The sequence below is a fragment of the Nerophis lumbriciformis genome, linkage group LG11, assembly GCF_033978685.3.
Source record: "Nerophis lumbriciformis linkage group LG11, RoL_Nlum_v2.1, whole genome shotgun sequence".
In the NCBI taxonomy this organism is placed as follows: domain Eukaryota; kingdom Metazoa; phylum Chordata; class Actinopteri; order Syngnathiformes; family Syngnathidae; genus Nerophis; species Nerophis lumbriciformis.
This window is the reverse complement of record NC_084558.2, coordinates 1,353,862-1,373,949: the sequence shown is the minus strand read 5'-3', so window position 1 is coordinate 1,373,949 and position 20,088 is coordinate 1,353,862. Positions and strand designations below refer to the sequence as shown.

General features: G+C 40.0%; 1 protein-coding gene across 5 annotated transcripts; it reads right to left on the bottom strand.

Annotated features, from left to right (window-relative positions):
- Nucleotides 1–242: 242 nt before the first annotated feature.
- On the bottom strand, nucleotides 243–19,823 carry syt5b (synaptotagmin Vb). Of its 5 annotated transcripts, none has more exons than XM_061967711.1 (9): nucleotides 19,642–19,823; nucleotides 13,720–13,914; nucleotides 3,525–3,700; nucleotides 3,354–3,452; nucleotides 3,109–3,276; nucleotides 2,861–3,028; nucleotides 2,671–2,788; nucleotides 673–806; nucleotides 243–594 (listed from the first exon to the last, which is right to left on the bottom strand). In XM_061967711.1, exons 2-9 carry the CDS (start codon nucleotides 13,910–13,912, stop codon nucleotides 385–387), a joined length of 1,266 nt encoding a protein of 421 aa, XP_061823695.1. In that variant the 5' UTR covers nucleotides 13,913–13,914; nucleotides 19,642–19,823; the 3' UTR covers nucleotides 243–384. The 5 variants fall into 5 exon arrangements, with proteins under 5 accessions (XP_061823695.1, XP_061823693.1, XP_061823696.1 ...); XM_061967709.1 differs by having other exon boundaries at nucleotides 13,720–13,920; nucleotides 19,642–19,822; XM_061967712.1 differs by having other exon boundaries at nucleotides 2,671–2,785; nucleotides 13,720–13,920; nucleotides 19,642–19,822.
- Between the last annotated feature and the right edge of the window lie 265 nt (nucleotides 19,824–20,088).

Below are 20,088 nucleotides of genomic sequence, written 5' to 3'. Positions count from 1 at the left end.
TACACAATTATATATGTGTATATAAATATTACATATACAGTATATATACACGTATGTAAATACTAACTTACTACATAATGAAAAAGGTTTAGCCCCATCCAAGATAAGTGCCTATTGTAGATTTATTAGCTGTATGTTTGATCCACTGTTTACATGAAGTAATACACTAAAAACATGTAGTGAAAAACATCTGAACATGTTAGCAAAGTTGCACATTTACAATTGGGGGGGGGGGGGGGGGGGGGGGGGGGTGTAAAGAGATTGACAAATATAAAAAAGAAAACATTAGTATTTCACATCCACACACCCACACATTAGAGTATACCAAAATAAATGTGTGAGAGCGAAACATAAGGGTTGATACAAGAAACACAAAGTCTCTATCTAGCGAGGTTTTGCTTTGACCGCTGCGTCAACTTCCTCCTCTGGCAGCAAAGTGTGCCACTGGGCGACTGGACGTCTGGGATTGGCCAACATGTCTGACCAGTGGCGCAGGCCAACACCTGTAGCTCCATAACCCATGAAGGTCTTACCGATAGGATCGTTGCTGCCAAGTTTATCATAGTCGTACACTGTAATAACGACCTGCACTTTCTGAAAATAGACAACACAAATGTACCTTTTTGCATTGTAGATTCCTTAGGATTCCTTTATGTGGTAGCATTAACCTACCTGTATCTGTTCAAAGGGCACCTCAAAGCTAAAACTCTCATTGAAGTAGGGATTGAGCGTGTTTTTCTTGACAGTTGTCTTCTTCTTTTTGATACGTTTTCCGTTTTGCTGCAGGACAATCTTCACAAACGGATCTGGAAATGGAAGCAAAGACAAACACTTGCTGTGCGCTTTTAAAAGTGAAAGACAGGAAGTGTTCTTTGCATCATGCATTGCGGTCACAAAAGGCAAAGTAATTGCTGCTGGAGGGAAGATCCAGACATGCTGGGGTTAGTAACACTGCATGTCTGGACAAAGTATTTGCCTTTGACAAGCGGGAGTCTATTGGTTACACTTTGCCTTCCCGATAAAGTAAATAAACCAGTGGTTTCCAAAGTGCGGCCATTTGCCGAAAGTGGCCTATTTTTTTCTGAGGCTGCAGCACATTGTAGAAATGAAATAAGTAAAAATTAAAGATGCAAGCAGCGATGGACGGGACCGACTTTGAGGGCTCATAAAATCCAAACCGGAGCAGTAATTAAAACTCTTTCATCAACTTTTAATCAGAAGGGTTCAATCTCTCTCCTGTGCTAATCTGAAGCCGACACGACAAACGCGCTCAGAGGAGATAATGTTTGAAAGAAGGTGACTGTTTTTACACAACTTTTGTTTTGAAGGGGGAATTGCAAACTTCCTGTTGATTTTTGCTGGTGGTTGTCAGTGTATGCAATATAGGTCTATGTGAGACCTACATAGAGGTTTTTGTTTCATGTCTCTACAACATTCGTACTGGGAGTTACAGGCAGTTTTGTCTGTGTTTTCTTCCTAGGGGCCGCTAGAGCGCAATTTTGAGTTTTGACTTAGACTTAGACTTAGACTTAGAAAATCTTTATTGTCCCCGAGGGGCAATTTGGTTTGCAGCAGTAGTCATTAAAAAACAAGGTGCAACAGTAAAAACGAAGTACAACAGTAAAAAGTTGGGGTTTGGTTTTTTGATTAGATCGCAATTTTGGCCAGCCCTGATGTGTGTGTCCAATTTGGTGAGTTTTGAAGCATGTTAAGGGGGTCAAATTACAGCTCAAAGAGGCGGCGGTATAATAATAAAACGCTAGAAATTCAATAGGGTCCTCTGTCCCAAAGGGACTCGGTCCCTAAAAAACAGTAGAAATGGAAAAATAGAACAGAACGGTGCAAGGTAAAGAGAATAACTGAAATGTTCATACTAACTAATTATAAAATTAAATATACTACAGAAAGAAGGGGATTCATATGGCCCCATTCGTTGCAGTTCACCTGACACAAAACATGACAAACTGAGAGGGTGCACTATCCATTTTAGCCGCCAGATGGCAGTAGAGTGATGAATATCTTAAAATGTGTTTTGTGGCAATTCTAACATTGACCACAGCGTCAGTTGCTAACTAGAGTGCCGCTTTCCATCATTTTCAGTAGACTGCATCGCAAAATGAATAACCCCCTCTCTTCCTCTCATGCGAGATCCACCCAGGAATGTTAATATTAACATGTAGAATATATGTACAATTGCATGCAGTACATGTTTCTGTCAAAAGTGAAAGAAAAAATACCTCACCTACTCAGTGGCCTAGTGGTTAGAGTGTCCGCCCTGAGATCGGTAGGTCGTGAGTTCAAACCCCGGCCGAGTCATACCAAAGACTATAAAAATTGGGCCCATTACCTCCCTGCTTGGCACTCAGAATCAAGGGTTGGAATTGGGGGTTAAATCACCAAAAATGATTTCCGGCTGCTGCCCACTGCTCCCCTCACCTCCCAGGGGGTGAACAAGGGGATGGGTCAAATGCAGAGGAAAATGTTCACCACACCTAGTGTGGCGGTCACAATCATTGGTACTTTAACTTTGGCCAGAAAGTACTTTAATTTTCAGCCTTTTGTAGGCCAAATACAGTCAAATGTTGTGGCAGGCCAACTTTAAACATGTGGTTGGCCAGATTACAAATGTGTAGTAGGCAAGATCTGTGACACAAAGTATCACGACCTCACCCGACAAGCCGCCGACGTCCATTTTCTTCAGATTCTTGGCTTCCATGATGTTCACCGTCAGTTTCCCGGCAGTGGGGACGTATCGCAAAGAGATGCAAACATCACCCAGTTTCTCCTGCTGAGACAAAAACAAGTGAATAACCACTTTCCCATAAAGATAAAGGCGTCATGGAATGAAAGCAGGATGCACCTCCTCCTTTTCCGAGCTCTCCAAGTCCTTCCATTGTTGAATTGGCTGGCCTAAATCAATGCTGTTCATGGGGATTTTGATATCGCCGATCATGTCGTGCTTGGAGAAGCGATCAAAGTCAAACACTTGCAACACCAACGTCTTTCCTCCCAGCTCTGCATACGGAATCTAGAAGGAAAAAAAAACGTTTCAAAGGAGAGACTTTTCTACAATTCCAAACAACAACAAAACAAGTATGTTGTCCATACCTTAAAAATAAACGTCTCGTTGAAAACAGGACACAAATTCTTGCGCTGAACCTTGGTTTCGTACTTCTTCTTTTTGTCCGGCAGCAGAAAGACTTTGACGTAAGGATCTGAGGTGCCCCCCATGTCCATAGCTGCCAGGTCCTGAGCCTGAAGGATTCCCACGATGAGCTTTGTGGTAAAGAACAGCAAGTTAGCCTCCAGCAGAATTCTTTGACTTGACAGATTTTGGCTTTCAGGAGAGGAACCTGGGAATCGGTGAAGTTGTAATCCAAGGAGAACTCCAACCTCCCCAACTTCTCCTGCTCTTTCTCCTCTTCCGCGCCCTCCTTCTTCACCTCCCCTTCCTGCAAGGAGACACATCTGTGCCGTGAGTACTCCTCCTGGATCATGCTCCGCCATCACATCTGGTCATATACCTTCTCTCCAGTTTCGCCCTCGCCCTCCTTTTCCTTCTTGCGGCGCCCCGTCTTCCTCTCTCTCACTTTCTTTGGCTTTTTCTTCTTCGCAAAGCATTTTTTGAAAAGGCAAAAGATGAAGCACGCCACCAAAACCAGGACCAGCACCACGATGGCTCCCACCGCCCACATGGGAACTGCAACGTTCAATTAAAAAATGGAGAACATAGATTTGTAATCCTTAAATCAGTGTACCGTCAATCAATCAATGTTTATTTATATTGCCCTAAATCACAAGTGTCTCAAAGGGCTGCACAAGCCACAACGACATCCGCGGTACAGAGCCCACATAAGGGCAAGGAAAAACTCACCCCAGTGGGACGTGAGATATTGTCTGGTGTGCCATGGGAGATTATGTAATTTCACCTAATTGGGTTAAAAATATTTTTTTGCAAACCAGTAATTATAATCCGCGAATGTGCCGTTGTTGAGTATCTGTGCTGTCTCGAGATCGGCAGAGTAACCGTGTAATACTCTTCCATATCAGTAGGTGGCAGCAGGTAGCTAATTGCTTTGGAACCATGGTTTGTCGTGATCACAATATGCAGACGACAGCGGGAGACAGAGTGCAGGTTAAAAGGTATCTTATGCTTGAACCAAAAATGAACAAAAGGCAAGTGCCGCTAAGAAAAGGCAATGAAGCTTAAGGAAGGCCATGCAAAACGAAGCAAAAACTGAACTGGCTGCAAAGTAAACAAAAACAGAATGCTGGACGACAGCAAAGACTTACAGCGTGTGGAGCAGCAGACGGCGTTCACAAAGTACATCCGTACATGACATGACAATCAACAACAAAATAGGAGCGCAAGACAAGAACTAAAACACTACACACAGGAAAACAGCAAAAAAGTCCAAATAAGTCACGGCGTGATGTGACAGGTGGTGACAGTACACCTACTTTGAGACAAGAGCTATAGTGATGCATGGTTGGTTATGGTTTGAATTCATATCCAACAATTGCGAGAACGACTTTTTACTGTCAATATCGACTGCTGAGTTTAATTTTTTAATGTTTTCTGCTGGTAATGTGCCTTGAGATTTTTTCAAAGAAAAAAATGTGCCTTGGCTCAGAAAAAGGTTGAAAAACACTGCCTTAAAGTCACATCACCAAACTGCGTGGTTGAATGTCATCTCTCAAGATTTAAACACCAAACTGACCTCGAGTGGATTTTAATCTCTCATTTAAGATGACTTGAATCAAAAAATCCATGACTGTGTTCAAAGAACTCCGGCTTATTAGTGATTCCCAGAGCCCAAAAAAAGTCTGCGGGCTGTAGAGCGTTTTCTATTCGGGCTCCAGCACTATGGAATGCCCTCCCGGTAACAATTAGAGATGCTACCTCAGTAGAAGCATTTAAGTCCCATCTCAAAACTCATTTGTATACTCTAGCCTTTGAATAGCCCCCCTTTTTTTAGACCAGTTGATCTGCCGTTTCTTTTCTTTTCTCCTCTGCTCCCCCCTATCCCTTGTGGAAGGGGAGACACACAGATCCGGTGGCCATGGATGGGGTACTGGCTGTCCGGGGTCGGGACCCGGGGTGGACCGCTCGCCTGTATATCGGTTGGGAACATCTCTGCGCTGCTGACCCGTCTCCGCTCGGGATGGTTTCCTGCTGACCCCACTGTGGACTGGACTCTTACTGTTATGCTGGATCCACTATGGACTGGACTCTCACAATATTATGTTAGACCCACTCGACATCCATTGCATTCGGTCTCCCTAGAGGGGGGGGTTACCCACATATGCGGTCCTCTCCAAGGTTTCTCATAGTCATTCACATCGACGTCCCACTGGGGTGAGTTTTTCCTTGCCCTTATGTGGGCTATACCGAGGATGTCGTTGTGGCTTGTGCAGCCCTTTGAGACACTTGTGATTTAGGGCTATATAAATAAACATTGATTGATTGATTTATTTCAGTAATCTAAAGCACTTGCCATCTGTGTATGTTTTTAGAGCTTGAAACTAGAACCACCGGTTTAATCTGTGATATTGCTAGAACAAAGTATGCTATTTCTCCTACTAACTGGGAACAAGCACATTTTCAAGAGACAGTTTATGGCATTCTTTTCAGCTATAGATACCTGCCCAATCAGATAATACTAGTGGGCGTGACCTTGCGCATGAGCAGAAAAATGCACTATTAATGCAAACTTCCATCCATCCATTTTCTACCGCTTGTCCCTTTTGGGGTCGCGGGGGGTGCTGGAGCCTATCTCAGCTGCATTCAGGCGGAAGGCGGGGTACACCCTGGACAAGTCGCCACCTCATCTATTGCAAACTTGCACTGTATTATAACACCTGACAACTTTTGGCAAACATTACATACCTTGTTTATCGCAGTTAATTGGTTCCGGACATGACCATACTTAATTAATTTTCACGAAGTAGAAATCATTCATTATTAATTCAAATATTTCAATAGCGAGAACACAAAACAGCCCTATGCTGCATTGCAATTGCAAAAGACCAAATTAGCCAAGAGTCTGTCAGTCATTTGTGCACGATGGGGGCGTAGTATGATGCCACCATGGCTGAAAACTCGCTCCACTGGAGCACTGGAGGCAGGCACTGCCAAGACTCTCGTGGCCACTCGGAACAGTGAAGGAAGAGTCTTCATGTTCAATGCCCAGAACAAAAGGGGGAGATAGTTGTTTTGGGTTGGTGCACTACTTGTAAGTGTATCTTGTGTTTTTTATGTTGATTTAATTAAAAAAAGAGGAAAAAAAAAAATTATTTCTTGTGCGGCCCGATACCAATCGATCCACGGACCAGTACCGGGCCGCGGCCCGGTGGTTGGGGACCACTGAGGTAAACAACCAACAGTATGTCAGAAAGCTAGCTAAAACGGTACACATATTCATAATATAGTATACATTTTAACTGACCTTTATTTGACTATTTTTGTCTTTTTTTAGGTGGCTAAAATACGCGGTGCTGCTGACCGCCGTCTAACATTACGTGTGATATATTGACTAACGTAACCCTGCTTAAAAAAAATCACTGAACAAAAAGTATGAATAAGGTAGTGAACTGCAACAGATTCCCATGTTTGCAATAACGTTATAACGTTAGCAGTGAGTTTACAGCCTCACTGATTTAACTACACAGCAAATAAAAGTCACGTTACTTAGCCAATAAACGTTATCTTACATTCAAAACTTACCGTTCTTTGTGCAACTTTAAATGCCGGACGAAGTTGGAAGTTGTTGCCTCTCCATCAGTCATTTTTGAACCGCATGTGTTGCATACTGCAAACCGTTTTGTGTTGACCACCTCGTAATTTTTATACCCAAACAAAATTATTTTAGGTATCATTTTTTGTTCACTGGCGTGTGGTTTGGACATGTCTTCTTCGTTGGTTGTCCTGCAATTTGATTGGATGAATGCTGTGTGATGAAAACAAAGTAGATCTAATTTGATTGGCTGTTGTACTGAGAGCACACCAGCTGACACACGCAACGCTGATAGACAAGTACACAATGAAAAATACGGAGCGCTCCCGAATAACTTTTTCATCTTTGGGTTTTGGGGAAAGTAGCAAGTCATGTCAAGTCATGTCAATTCAAAAGGCTCAAGTCCAAGTGAAGTCACAAGTCATTGATGTTAAAGTCTAAGTCGAGTTGCAAGTCTTTTTACATTTTGTCAAGTCGAGTCTAAAGTCATCAAATTCATGACTCGAGTCTGACTCGAGTCCAAGTCATGTGACTCGAGTCCACACCTCTGGTAATGCTCCCTGAGGCTGAGCCAATCATTGGTGATGATACTGAACAGGTAGGTTTGGTCTCCTCTGGTGGCTAATACTACTGTAGTATTGATATTTTTAGTTTATTCAGCCATTTTATGCTTGAAAATGCGTCATTTAGGGCCAAAAAAAAAATGTAGACTGTGGTTTAATGTGGTTTACCTGCTCAGTGTCCATGCTGAGATTGGTAGGTCATGAGTTCAAACCCCGGCCGAGTCACACCAAAGACTATAAAAATGGGACCCATTACCTCCCTGCTTGGCACTCAGCATCAAGGGTTGGATTTGGGGGTTAAATCACCAAAATGATTCCTGAGCACGGCCACCGCCGCTGCTCACTGCTCCCCTCACCTCCCAGGGGGGTGGAACAAGGGGATGGGTCAAATTTCACCACACCTAGTGTGTGTGTGACAATCAGTGGTACTTTAACTTTAACTTTAAATTAAAAACATTTTAATAACCCCCCAAAATCTGCAATGTATTAAAGCCGCAATAATTGAAGCGTGCTGTGGGACGACTGTACTACAGAAATGCATGCATAATTTAAGTACATGCCGTAGAGTTTTAGCACAGACATTTGATCTGGAATCTCACGACAATCTAGTAGAAAAAAAAAAAAAAGTCTAATTGTATTTTAGGGTGGATTATAATTATTAAACATCATTTTTATAAATTGGCCCTAGTGTGTGAATGTGAGTGTGAATGTTGTCTGTCTATCTGTGTTGACCCTGCGATGAGGTGGCGACTTGTCCAGGGTGTACACCGCCTTCCACCCGAATGCAGCTGGGATAGGCTCCAGCACCCCCCGCGACCCCAAAAGGGACAAGCGGTAGAAAATGGATGGATGGATGGAATTATTATAAATGGTCCCTAGTGTGTGAATGTTGTCTGTCTATCTGTGTTGGCCCTGCGATGAGGTGGCGACTTGTCCAGGGTGTACACACCTTCCGCCCGAACGCAGCTGGGATAGGCTCCAGCTGCAGCACCCCCCCGTGACCCAGTAAGGGACAAGCGGTAGAAAATGGATGGATGGAATTATTAAAGTTAAAGCACCACTGATAGTCACACCCACACTAGGTGTGGTGAAATTACCCTCTGCATTTGACCCATCCCCTTGTTCACCCCCTAGGAGGCGAGGGGAGCAGTGAGCAGCAGCGGTGGTCGAGCTCGAGAATCATTTTGGTGAATTAACCCCCAATTCCAACGCTTGATGCTGAGTACCAAGCAGGGAGGTAATGGGTCCCATTTTTATAGTCTTTGGTATGACTCGGCCGGGGTTTGAACTCATGACCTACCGATAAATTATAATAAGATTTATATATAATATATATTTGATAACTATAAAATAATAATGTAATATATATTAGTTATAATATAATGTATTGATATTTTACCATGCCAGATATCAGCACATTTTGATAAAAGGCTCTCATGAGTGCCAAAGAAAGTTGAGTTGAGTTGAGTTTGAGTTTATTTGGAACATGCAAGTATACAACATGATACATCACAATCTCCAGTTTCTCTTTTCAACATGTTCGAAAAGGAGTAGGAAGAAGCAAAGCTTATTTAATCCTACCCCTTTTCTTTTACATGACAGTTGCTAAAACTTTTGTTCACTTCCTGTTCTCAATTTATTCACAATATACTCCATAAGTAATCACAATAAAAGAAGTAAATAAATAATAATTGGTGAAGTAAGTTACATTTCATATGTTGAGATAAGTAAGATTATTTTGTGAGTGAAAGAATGAAAGAATGGATGAGTTAAATAAATTCAGAATGTTTATCATGGTTCTTCTTCTTTGTACTTTGTAAACACTTTAAGTTTGAAGAGTTTCTTGAAGTGGATCATATTAGTACATTGTTTGATTGCTTTGCTTAATCCATTCCATCATTTAATTCCACATACTGATATACTGAAGGTCTTAAGTGTTGTACGTGCATACAAATGTTTTAAATTACATTTCTCTCTAAGATTATATTTCTCCTCTTTTTTTGAGAAGAATTATTGTATATTCTTGGGTAGCAGGTTATAGTTTGCTTTGTGTATCATTTTAGCTGTTTGCAAATTCACTATGTCGTAGAATTTCAGAATCTTTGATTCAATAAATAAAGGATTTGTGTGTTCTCTATATCCAACATTATGTATTATTCTAACTGATCTTTTTTGTAACACCGTTAATGAATGAAGTGTACTTTTGTAATTATTTCCCCATATTTCTGCACAATAACTCAGATATGGTAACACTAGTGAGCAGTAGAGAATATGAAGTGATTTTTTGTCTAGAACATGTTTTGCTTTATTCATTATTGACGTGTTTCTTGCTACTTTATGTTGTATATTTTTTACGTGAGATTTCCAGTTCAATTTATCATCAATCATTATACCTAGAAATTTGGTTTCATTTACTCTTTCAATTTCTATTCCATCTATTTGTATTTGTGTTTGACTTTCTCTTCTACTGTTACCAAATAGCATTATTTTAGTTTTACTGAGATTCAACGATAGTCTGTTTTTGTCCAACCATCTTTTTAATTTGTTAATTTCTTCTGGTATTATTTGTAGTATCTTCTGTGTGTTCTCTCCTGAACAAAACGCTGTTGTATCATCCGCAAATAATACTAACTTTAAATCTTTTGTAACTTTACAAATGTCATTTATATATAGATTGAATAATTTAGGTCCTAGTATTGATCCCTGAGGTACACCACAGGATATATTTAGCGTTGTAGAGGTGTGTTCGCCTACCTTCACGTATTGTTTCCTGTTCATTAGATAACTACTTATCCAGTTTAAGACTAACCCTCTGATGCCATATCGTTCTAGTTTTTTGATTAAAATATTGTGATTAATTGTGTCAAATGCTTTAGTTAGATCCATAAAAACTGCTGCCGCACATTTTTTATTATCTATAGCATTGGTAATTTCTTCTGTAATTTCAATTAAAGCCATGGAAGTTGAAACATTAGCTCTGTATCCATATTGATTTTCTTCGAGTATTCTATTTTTATTTATGAAACTCTCTAATCTGTTATTGAACAGTTTTTCAATGATTTTAGAAAATTGTGGAAGTAAGGAAACAGGTCTATAGTTTGTAAATTGATGTTTGTCGCCAGTCTTGTAAATTGGTGCAACTTTAGCTATTTTCATTTTGTTTGGAAATGTACCTGTTTGAAATGATAGGTTACTAATATACATTAATGGTCCTGAGATCTCTTCAATAACCTTTTTTATCGTTTCCATATCAATTTCATTACAATCAGTTGAAGTCTTGGATTTACATTTTTTCACGATTGTAACTATTTCCTCCTGTGTCACATTACTGAGGAACATGGAGTTGGGATTTCGCTCTATGGTATCATTATAGTCCTCAATTGAAACTGGGTCTGGAATCCTTTCTTCCAATTTTGGTCCAATATTTACAAAATAATTATTGAAGCTTTCAACTACTTCCCTTATGTTGTCATTTTTTTTATTTCCGTCTAAGAAGTATTGAGGGTAGTCCCTCTTAGTGCCATTTTTAATAATGCTATTGAGGATGCCCCATGTTGCTCTCATATTAGTTTTGTTCTTGTCCAATAATTCACTGTAATATTCTTTTCTACATAATCGTAGTATGTATGTTAAAGTTGCATGCCAAATCAGTAGAAAATTAACAAATAATATTTTTTTGTCACTGTCCAAGACGTGCACCTGGGGATAGGCTAAATTGGCCAAAGTGTGTGAATGTGAGTGTGAATGTTGTCTGTCTATCTGTGTTGGCCCTGTGATGAGGTGGCGACTTGTAGATTGTCACTGAAGGCATCAAAACTATGAATGAACACACGTGGAGTTATGTACTTAACAAAAAAAGGTGTAATAACTGAAAACATGTTTTATATTCTAGTTTCTTCATAATAGCCACCCTTTGCTCTGATTACTGCTTTGCACACTCTTGGCATTCTCTCGATGAGCTTCAAGAGGTAGTCACCTGAAATTGGTTTTCACTTCACAGGTGTCATAGTTTTGATGCCTTCAGGGACAATCTACAATGTAAATAGTCATGAAAATAAAGAAAACGCATTGAAATGAGAAGGTGTGTCCAAACTTTTGGCCTGTACTGGCGTGGCAAAGTTGGTAGAGTGGCCGTGCCAGCAATCGGAGTGTTGCAGGTTACTGGGGTTCAATCCCCACCTTCTACCATCCTAGTCACATCCGTTGTGTCCTTGGGCAAGACACTTCACCCCTTGCTCCTGATGGCTGCTGGTTAGCGCCTTGCATGGCAGCTCCCGCCATCAGTGTGTGAATGGGTGAATGTGGTAATACTGTCAAAGCGCTTTGAGTACCTTGAAGGTAGAAAAGCGCTATACAAGTTTATCATTATAATTACTGTATGTGTATATACAGGTAAAAGCCAGCAAATTAGAATATTTTGAAAAACTTGATTTATTTCAGTAATTGCATTCAAAAAGTGTAACTTGTACATTATATTTATTCATTGCACACAGACTGATGCATTCAAATGTTTATTTCATTTAATTTTGATGATTTGAAGTGGCAACAAATGAAAATCCAAAATTCCGTGTGTCACAAAATTAGAATATTACTTAAGGCTAATACAAAAAAGGGATTTTTAAAAATGTTGGCCAACTGAAAAGTATGAAAATGAAAAATATGAGCATGTACAATACTCAATACTTGGTTGGAGCTCCTTTTGCCTCAATTACTGCGTTAATGCGGCGTGGCATGGAGTCGATGAGTTTCTGGCACTGCTCAGGTGTTATGAGAGCCCAGGTTGCTCTGATAGTGGCCTTCAACTCTTCTGCGTTTTTGGGTCTGGCATTCTGCATCTTCTTTTTCACAATACCCCACAGATTTTCTATGGGGCTAAGGTCAGGGGAGTTGGCGGGCCAATTTAGAACAGAAATACCATGGTCCGTAAACCAGGCACGGGTAGATTTTGCGCTGTGTGCAGGCGCCAAGTCCTGTTGGAACTTGAAATCTCCATCTCCATAGAGCAGGTCAGCAGCAGGAAGCATGAAGTGCTCTAAAACCTGCTGGTAGACGGCTGCGTTGACCCTGGATCTCAGGAAACAGAGTGGACCGACACCAGCAGATGACATGGCACCCCAAACCATCACCCAACCATGCAAATTTTGCATTTCCTTTGGAAATCGAGGTCCCAGAGTCTGGAGGAAGACAGGAGAGGCACAGGATCCACGTTGCCTGAAGTCTAGTGTAAAGTTTCCACCATCAGTGATGGTTTGGGGTGCCATGTCATCTGCTGGTGTCGGTCCACTCTGTTTCCTGAGATCCAGGGTCAACGCAGCCGTCTACCAGCAAGTTTTAGAGCACTTCATGCTTCCTGCTGCTGACCTGCTCTATGGAGATGGAGATTTCAAGTTCCAACAGGACTTGGCGCCTGCACACAGCGCAGAATCTACCCGTGCCTGGTTTACGGACCATGGTATTTCTGTTCTAAATTGGCCCGCCAACTCCCCTGACCTTAGCCCCATAGAAAATCTGTGGGGTATTGTGAAAAGGAAGATGCAGAATGCCAGACCCAAAAACGCAGAAGAGTTGAAGGCCACTATCAGAGCAACCTGGGCTCTCATAACACCTGAGCAGTGCCAGAAACTCATCGACTCCATGCCACGCCGCATTAACGCAGTAATTGAGGCAAAAGGAGCTCCAACCAAGTATTGAGTATTGTACATGCTCATATTTTTCATTTTCATACTTTTCAGTTGGCCAACATTTCTAAAAATCCCTTTTTTGTATTAGCCTTAAGTAATATTCTAATTTTGTGACACACGGAATTTTGGATTTTCATTTGTTGCCACTTCAAATCATCAAAATTAAATGAAATAAACATTTGAATGCATCAGTCTGTGTGCAATGAATAAATATAATGTACAAGTTACACCTTTTGAATGCAATTACTGAAATAAATCAAGTTTTTCAAAATATTCTAATTTACTGGCTTTTACCTGTAGACTTAGACTAGACTTAGACTTCCTTTTTATTGTCATTCAAATTTGAACTTTACAGCACAGATAAGAACGAAATTTCGTTACATAAGCTCATGGTAGTGCAGGATAAAAAAAAGCAATAAGGTGCATATATAAATAAATAAATAAATATATATAAATATATATATAAAATAAATAAACATATATAGATAAATAAATAGATTACTGTACAGATAAATATATTGCACTTTTCCACATGCGTCCACTTTTATGGATGTATGTATGTTATATTGTATATATTTTACATTTTAAAAAATGGAGATAAACATTGTAATAATTTTAATTATTTTTAATGCTGTTTTAATGTCTGTCAGGTTTGTGGAGTTCCGCCATTTTTGAGTAGTTTTTTTTTTAAATTTCCTACTCAATTCTCACAAGGTGAAAGACAATAAGAATACTCACTGGGTAGATGTTCCAGTTCATTCATGAACTTGTCCTTCATGTGGTTGTAGTCGTGTCCGGGGTGATGCTCGGCGTGCCCATGGTGTTCTGTATGCTGGTGCTCGTGGTGAACTTTCTCTGTCGCCTCCTCCGACTCCGGTTCCGGGGGCTCTGCGGCCCTCCGAGCCCGGACCCCGCCGCTGACCAGCCTCATGTCTGCTGCTAAAAAAAAAAAACCCAACAACGGTTATTTTGCTATTTTGTGCGTCACATTGGCAGCCGTATCAACAGATACCACAGCTGCGTATGTACACTGGTGTAATCCCCACGTTTGTGTATTGCACTACAGCAGGAGCATGGAACATCTCTAAGCTAGAAGCTCGACATGGCTGACCTTAATCCCTCTTGTTTGCCCTCCCCACCGCTACCCATGATTTCCCTCCACCGTTTGGCCCCTCTTGCTTTTGTGCTCGTATACTGTCTCTGCACGTAACTGGATTTAACCCGGCAATTTTAATCCAGACGCTGGATCTCTGAAAGCTTGGATAAAAAGGAGTTGGCTTTCTCCGTCATTCACCAACCGGCCGCAATATCATGAGATTCAATAGAAGAACTGTATTCCACCTTTGGAAAGATAATGTTGCTTAGGTTTGTAGAGGCGTACTGTATGTTTAATATGACAGTTGCAGTGTTCCATACGAGAGTCAACATATTATATATTATATAATGCAATGCCACATCAACGATAAACATGGTTAAATTACTAGCTCGCTAAAACGAGTACCGTATTTTTCGGACTATAAGTCGCAGGTTTTTTCATAGTTTGGCCGGGCTCCAGTGTGATTTATATATGTTTTTTTCCATCTTTATTATGCATTTTCGGCAGGTGCGACTTATACTCCGAAAAATACGGTAATTCTTTAAAGGCCAAATTCATGCATACTTGCCAACCCTCCCGGATTTTCCGGGAGACTCCCGAAATTCAGCGCTTCTCGCGAAAACCTCCCGGGACAAATGTTCTCCCGAAATTCAGGTGGACCTGAGTGACATGTCGACAGCCTGTTTTCACGTTCGCTTTCCCACAATATAAACAGCGTGCCTGCCCAATCACGTTATAACTGTAGAATGATCGAGGGCGAGTTCTTGGTTTCTTATGTGGGTTTATTGTTAGGCAGTCCTCCCAGCGCGGTAACAACACACAACAACAGCAGTCACGTTTTCGTCTACCGTAAAGCAGTTCGTCTGCCAAACAGCAATGTTGTGACACTCTTAAACAGGACAATACTGCCATCTACTGTACATGCATATGTGACATTAACATCTAGGGCTTTTAGAGAGTGTAGTGCACAACTGCGCACACAACAAGGAGACGAAGCAGAATGCATCATCAGAGAGGGTGTTCAGCATGGTTAGAAAAATAGTGACAGAGAATAGAACAAGGATGGACAATTCAACCCTTAACTCAACAATGAGTAGATGAGTGTTGTGTGTGTGTATATGTGTAAATAAATGAACACTGAAATTCAAGTATTTCGCTTATTTATTTATTTATATATATATATATAGCTAGAATTCACTGAAAGTCAATTATTTCTTATATATATATATATATATATATATATATATATATATATATATATATATATATATATATATATATATATATGTATATATATATATGTATGTGTGGGGGAAAAAAATCACAAGACTACTTCATCTCTACAGGCCTGTTTCATGAGGGGGTTCCCTCAATCATCAGGAGATTTTAATGGGAGCATTCACATACCATGGTTTATATAGGGCACAGAGTGGGTGGGTACAGGCTGGTGTAGGGGCGTGGTGATTGGCTCATGTGTTACCTAGGAGGTGTTTCCGTCTATGGCGGCATGCTGATACAATTTCGCTGCGTTTGTTGAGGGATGACAGGTCTGGACGGTAAATAATAAACAGTTTCTCTTTCAAGCATAGGTTGCATCTTTTATTACCACTATTGTAAGGTGTGCTGGATGCAAGAATTTGCCATGTTATTGAATATTCAACATTATTGTCTTTGAGGTCCCAAATGTGTTTGCTGAGTTCTGTGGTATTCCGCAGGTTTTGGTTCCTGAAAGAAGCCTTGTTGAGGAACTAAAGGATTTTGAGAACGACATGCTCAAAATGATACAATCAGTCAAATGCAAGCCAGTCCGCAACCCACTCCTCACCAAGCTGAAAAATGACAAGGAGCGCATCAAGAAAGTAAACAACCTCATCATAGCTGCCGATAAAACCACAAACTTCTACAGAATGGACATACCAGAACATAACACCTTACTGGACAGAAGCATCACCAAATCATACAAAAAAGCACAACCCAACACCTTACAGAACATCCACCTGGAAAATAAAAGGATCGCGGCTGAACTGCGAAATACCACAGAACTCAGCAAACACATTTGGGACCTCAAAGACAATAATGTTGAATATTCAATAACATGGCAAATTCTTGCATCCAGCACACCTTACAATAGTGGTAATAAAAGATGCAACCTATGCTTGAAAGAGAAACTGTTTATTATTTACCGTCCAGACCTGTCATCCCTCAACAAGCGCAGCGAAATTGTATCAGCATGCCGCCACAGACGGAAACACCTCCTAGGTAACACATGAGCCAATCACCACGCCCCTACACCAGCCTGTACCCACCCACTCTGTGCCCTATATAAACCATGGTATGTGAATGCTCCCATTAAAATCTCCTGATGATTGAGGGAACCCCCTCATGAAACAGGCCTGTAGAGATGAAGTAGTCTTGTGATTTTTTTTCCCACACATACATATATTGCGCTCTACTACGGTATCGAGCACTATTTTTTGGATAACCTTATTAAGACATATATATATATATATACAGACGGAAACACCTCCTAGGTAACACATGAGCCAACCACCACGCCCCTACACCAGCCTGTACCCACCCACTCTGTGCCCTATATAATCCATGGTATGTGAATGCTCCCATTAAAATCTCCTGATGATTGAGGGAACCCCCCCTCATGAAACAGGCCTGTAGAGATGAAATAGTCTTGTGATTTTTTTCCCACACATACATATATATATATATATATATATATATATATATATATATATATATATATATAAAAAAATATATATATATATATATATTAAAAAAAAAAAAAAAAAAATATATATATATATATATATGTATATATGAAATACTTGACTTGGTGAATTCTAGCTGTAAATATACTCCTCCCCTCTTAACCCTGCCCCCGACCACGCCCCCCCTCCCGAAATCAGAGGTCTCAAGGTTGGCAAGTATGAATTCATGGTGCAGTTCAATTCTATCAGATATGACCACCTGTAACTAACTCTCTTTTCCCGAGTCTAATGTCAACTGGTTCAGGGGAAAACACACGGACTCTAATACAAATAATAACAGAATAAATTGACACATTAAAAAGATGGTTGGACAAAAAACGACTATCTTTGAATCTCGGTAAAATGAAAAAAAATGCTATTCGGTAACAGTAGAAGAGAAAGTCAGACACAAATACAAATCAAATGTTTGGGTGTAATAATAGATGATCAAATTAACTTGCAATCTCACACAAAAATACACAACACAAGGTCGCAAGAAACATTTATATAATGAACAAAGCAAAATATGTTCTAGACCAGGCCTGGGGCAATTATTTTGACTCGGGGGCCAAATTTAGAGAAAAAAATGTGTCTGGGGCCGGTATATCTATTTTTAGGAACACTAATACAAAACCTCACAATAATGTCTGATTGAATGCTAAAAACGTTATGACAGACCGCCTTAAAAAATGTAATGGAATTTTACACTTTTCTATGAAGGATAAAACACTGAATATTGACAACATATGAACGTCACACCCCCTCTCTATCGACAAATTTTACAATCAAGCGAAACGCAACAAAAATGCAACAAACAGCGAAATATGAACGCGAAGGGTAAAAAACCTACAATCTGATATATCTGATACATCACTAAGCTTTAGAACTTTGTTGTAAAAATCTCCTTCCGCGTCTGTCCCTGACACCCACATTTCAGGCTGGCCATTCTGGAAACACTCTGTGGAAACGCTTCCCACCCACACTGCTTGGTGCCTCGTCTGAGCTGCTGTGACTTAGATTACCATAGTAACTAATTAGATTACCATAGTAACTAGTATATCATGCAAAAGCGCAGATTCCAACCATTGAAATACTTTACATGGTTCAAGACTTACGGTCATTTGAAAACATCCTTGAACATCATAATGGCAGCTACACTTTCCATCTTAAAGATCTAAAAAAATTATTTGGGAATGTCCGGCGGGCCAGATTGAAAAGCTTTACGGGCCGCATGTGGCCCCCGGGCCTTAATTTGCCCAGGTCTGCTCTAGACCAAAAATCACTCCATATTCTCTACTGCTCACAAGTGTTACCATATCTGAGTTATTGTGTAGAAGAAATACGGGGAAATAACTATAAAAGTACATTATATTCACTAATAGTGTTACAAAAAAAGGTCAGTTAGAATAATACATAGTGTTGCACAGGAGCGTCACTAGCTTTTAAGGACAGGGGGGGCTTAGCCCCCAGGAGATGCACAGGATGCGAGCGAACGTTACGCGCAAGCACAAAACTTCACAAACGGCTAACAAAGACTTAGAAATTATTCATTGTTATTATTACTATTTTTTTTAAAATGCACGGGACGATGTATTTATTCATTTTACATTGTATATTAAATGTCTTGGTTTTTCCTCCCTCTGAAAATCCTATGAAATGTTAAACAAGCCATCCTATAATAATACAACAGCTATTAATGTAACAATACAATAAACAAATATATTTAATGATGTTTTTTTCATTATTTTAACAATAGGCTAATGTATATTACTTTATATAGATTCTACAAGAAACACAAAACTTAAACACTAAATTATTTACAATTGCACACACAAGGTTTTGTGCAGCTTCACTCACTGTAAAGGAAGATAATGTGCTTCGTACACCTGCAGGACCGCAAGCAAGGTCGCAGAAAAAATGCGGACTGGAATTTGAGTGATGTGGGCATTTTCTATATGAACAAGTGGAATGGATTGGATACCGACGCACTAAAGGGGCTCTCTACCTTACGCTACGAAGTGAAGTGAATTACATTTATATAGCGCTTTTTCTCAAGTGACTCAAAGCGCTTTACATAGTGAAACCCAATGTCTAAGTTACATTTAAACCAGTGTGGGTGGCACTGGGAGCAGGTGGGTAAAGTGTCTTGCCCAAGGACACAACTGCAGTGACTAGGATGGCGGAAGCGGGGATCGAACCTGCAACCCTCAAGTTGCTGGCACGGCCGCTCTACCAACCAAGCTATACCGCCCGGTGAGGGGAAACTGAGTGAATAATAACGGGTTATATGATTTTTTTATTTAAACTCATATTCGGGCCACTTTATAATGAATATGTATTTGTAAAAAAAATAATAAAAAATATAACACCAAATTATTTAGGGGGGCTTAAGAATATTTTAGGGGGGCTTGAGCCCCCCTAAAATATGCCTAACAACGCCAATGGTGTTGCATATAGAGAACATACAAACCCTTTATTTATTGAATCAAAAATATTGAAATTAAACGATATAGTGAATTTGCAAACAGCTAAAATGATACACAAAGCAAACTGTAACCTGCTACCCCAGAATGTACAACTATTCTTCTCAAATCGAATTTAAAACATTTGTATGCACGTACAACACCTATGACCTTTTAGTAACTTTTCCCAAGAGCTATTACTTAAATTTTTAGGATTACATTTACAGAAACATTTCAGATTTTTTTTGTGATAAAGCGGCTTTAAAACTAGGACAATTCTAAGTGAGATGAATGACAAATGTTAGATCATACTGTATGAAATGAACAGTATCCATCTTACCTGCAAATATGTCCCTGGTATTCCTTCTATACAGACACACCTAGTAAATTGTATTTGAAGAAAATATATCTTTTTTTACACAGCCATCACTCCCTCCGTACGAATGGCAACATGAAAGCTGAAGCGTTGGCAAATCACTAGAGCAGTGTTGGGGCTTAATCCTCCTCCCCATCTTGTGATGTTCCAATGGTGACACACATCTGTTACTTTATGTCTGATTCAATTTGAACACAGATTTGTCTATTTAGCCTCTGTCACACTTGCACACACGTCTGAGCTGGAAAGGTTTATTAAAATGATCCATGAAACTCAAGCCTTTTCTTTTAATTAATCCTCGTTGCTTCCGCTGTACCTTAAAATCTAACCACTTTCACTCAGAATAGGACATTGTAAGCAATGTGTTGCCATATAAAGTGCATTCGGAAACTATCACTTTTTTCCACATTT

Bases quoted from the DNA above. Each gene is read 5' to 3' on its own strand.
- syt5b (XM_061967711.1), bottom strand. From the start codon at position 13,912: ATGAGGCTGGTCAGCGGCGGGGTCCGGGCTCGGAGGGCCGCAGAGCCC. The intron at 3,029-3,108 runs GTATGGACAACA...TTTTCCTTCTAG, and splicing joins ACGAGACGTTTATTTTTAAG to ATTCCGTATGCAGAGCTGGG. The intron at 2,789-2,860 runs GTGCATCCTGCT...TTTTTGTCTCAG, and splicing joins AGAGCTCGGAAAAGGAGGAG to CAGGAGAAACTGGGTGATGT.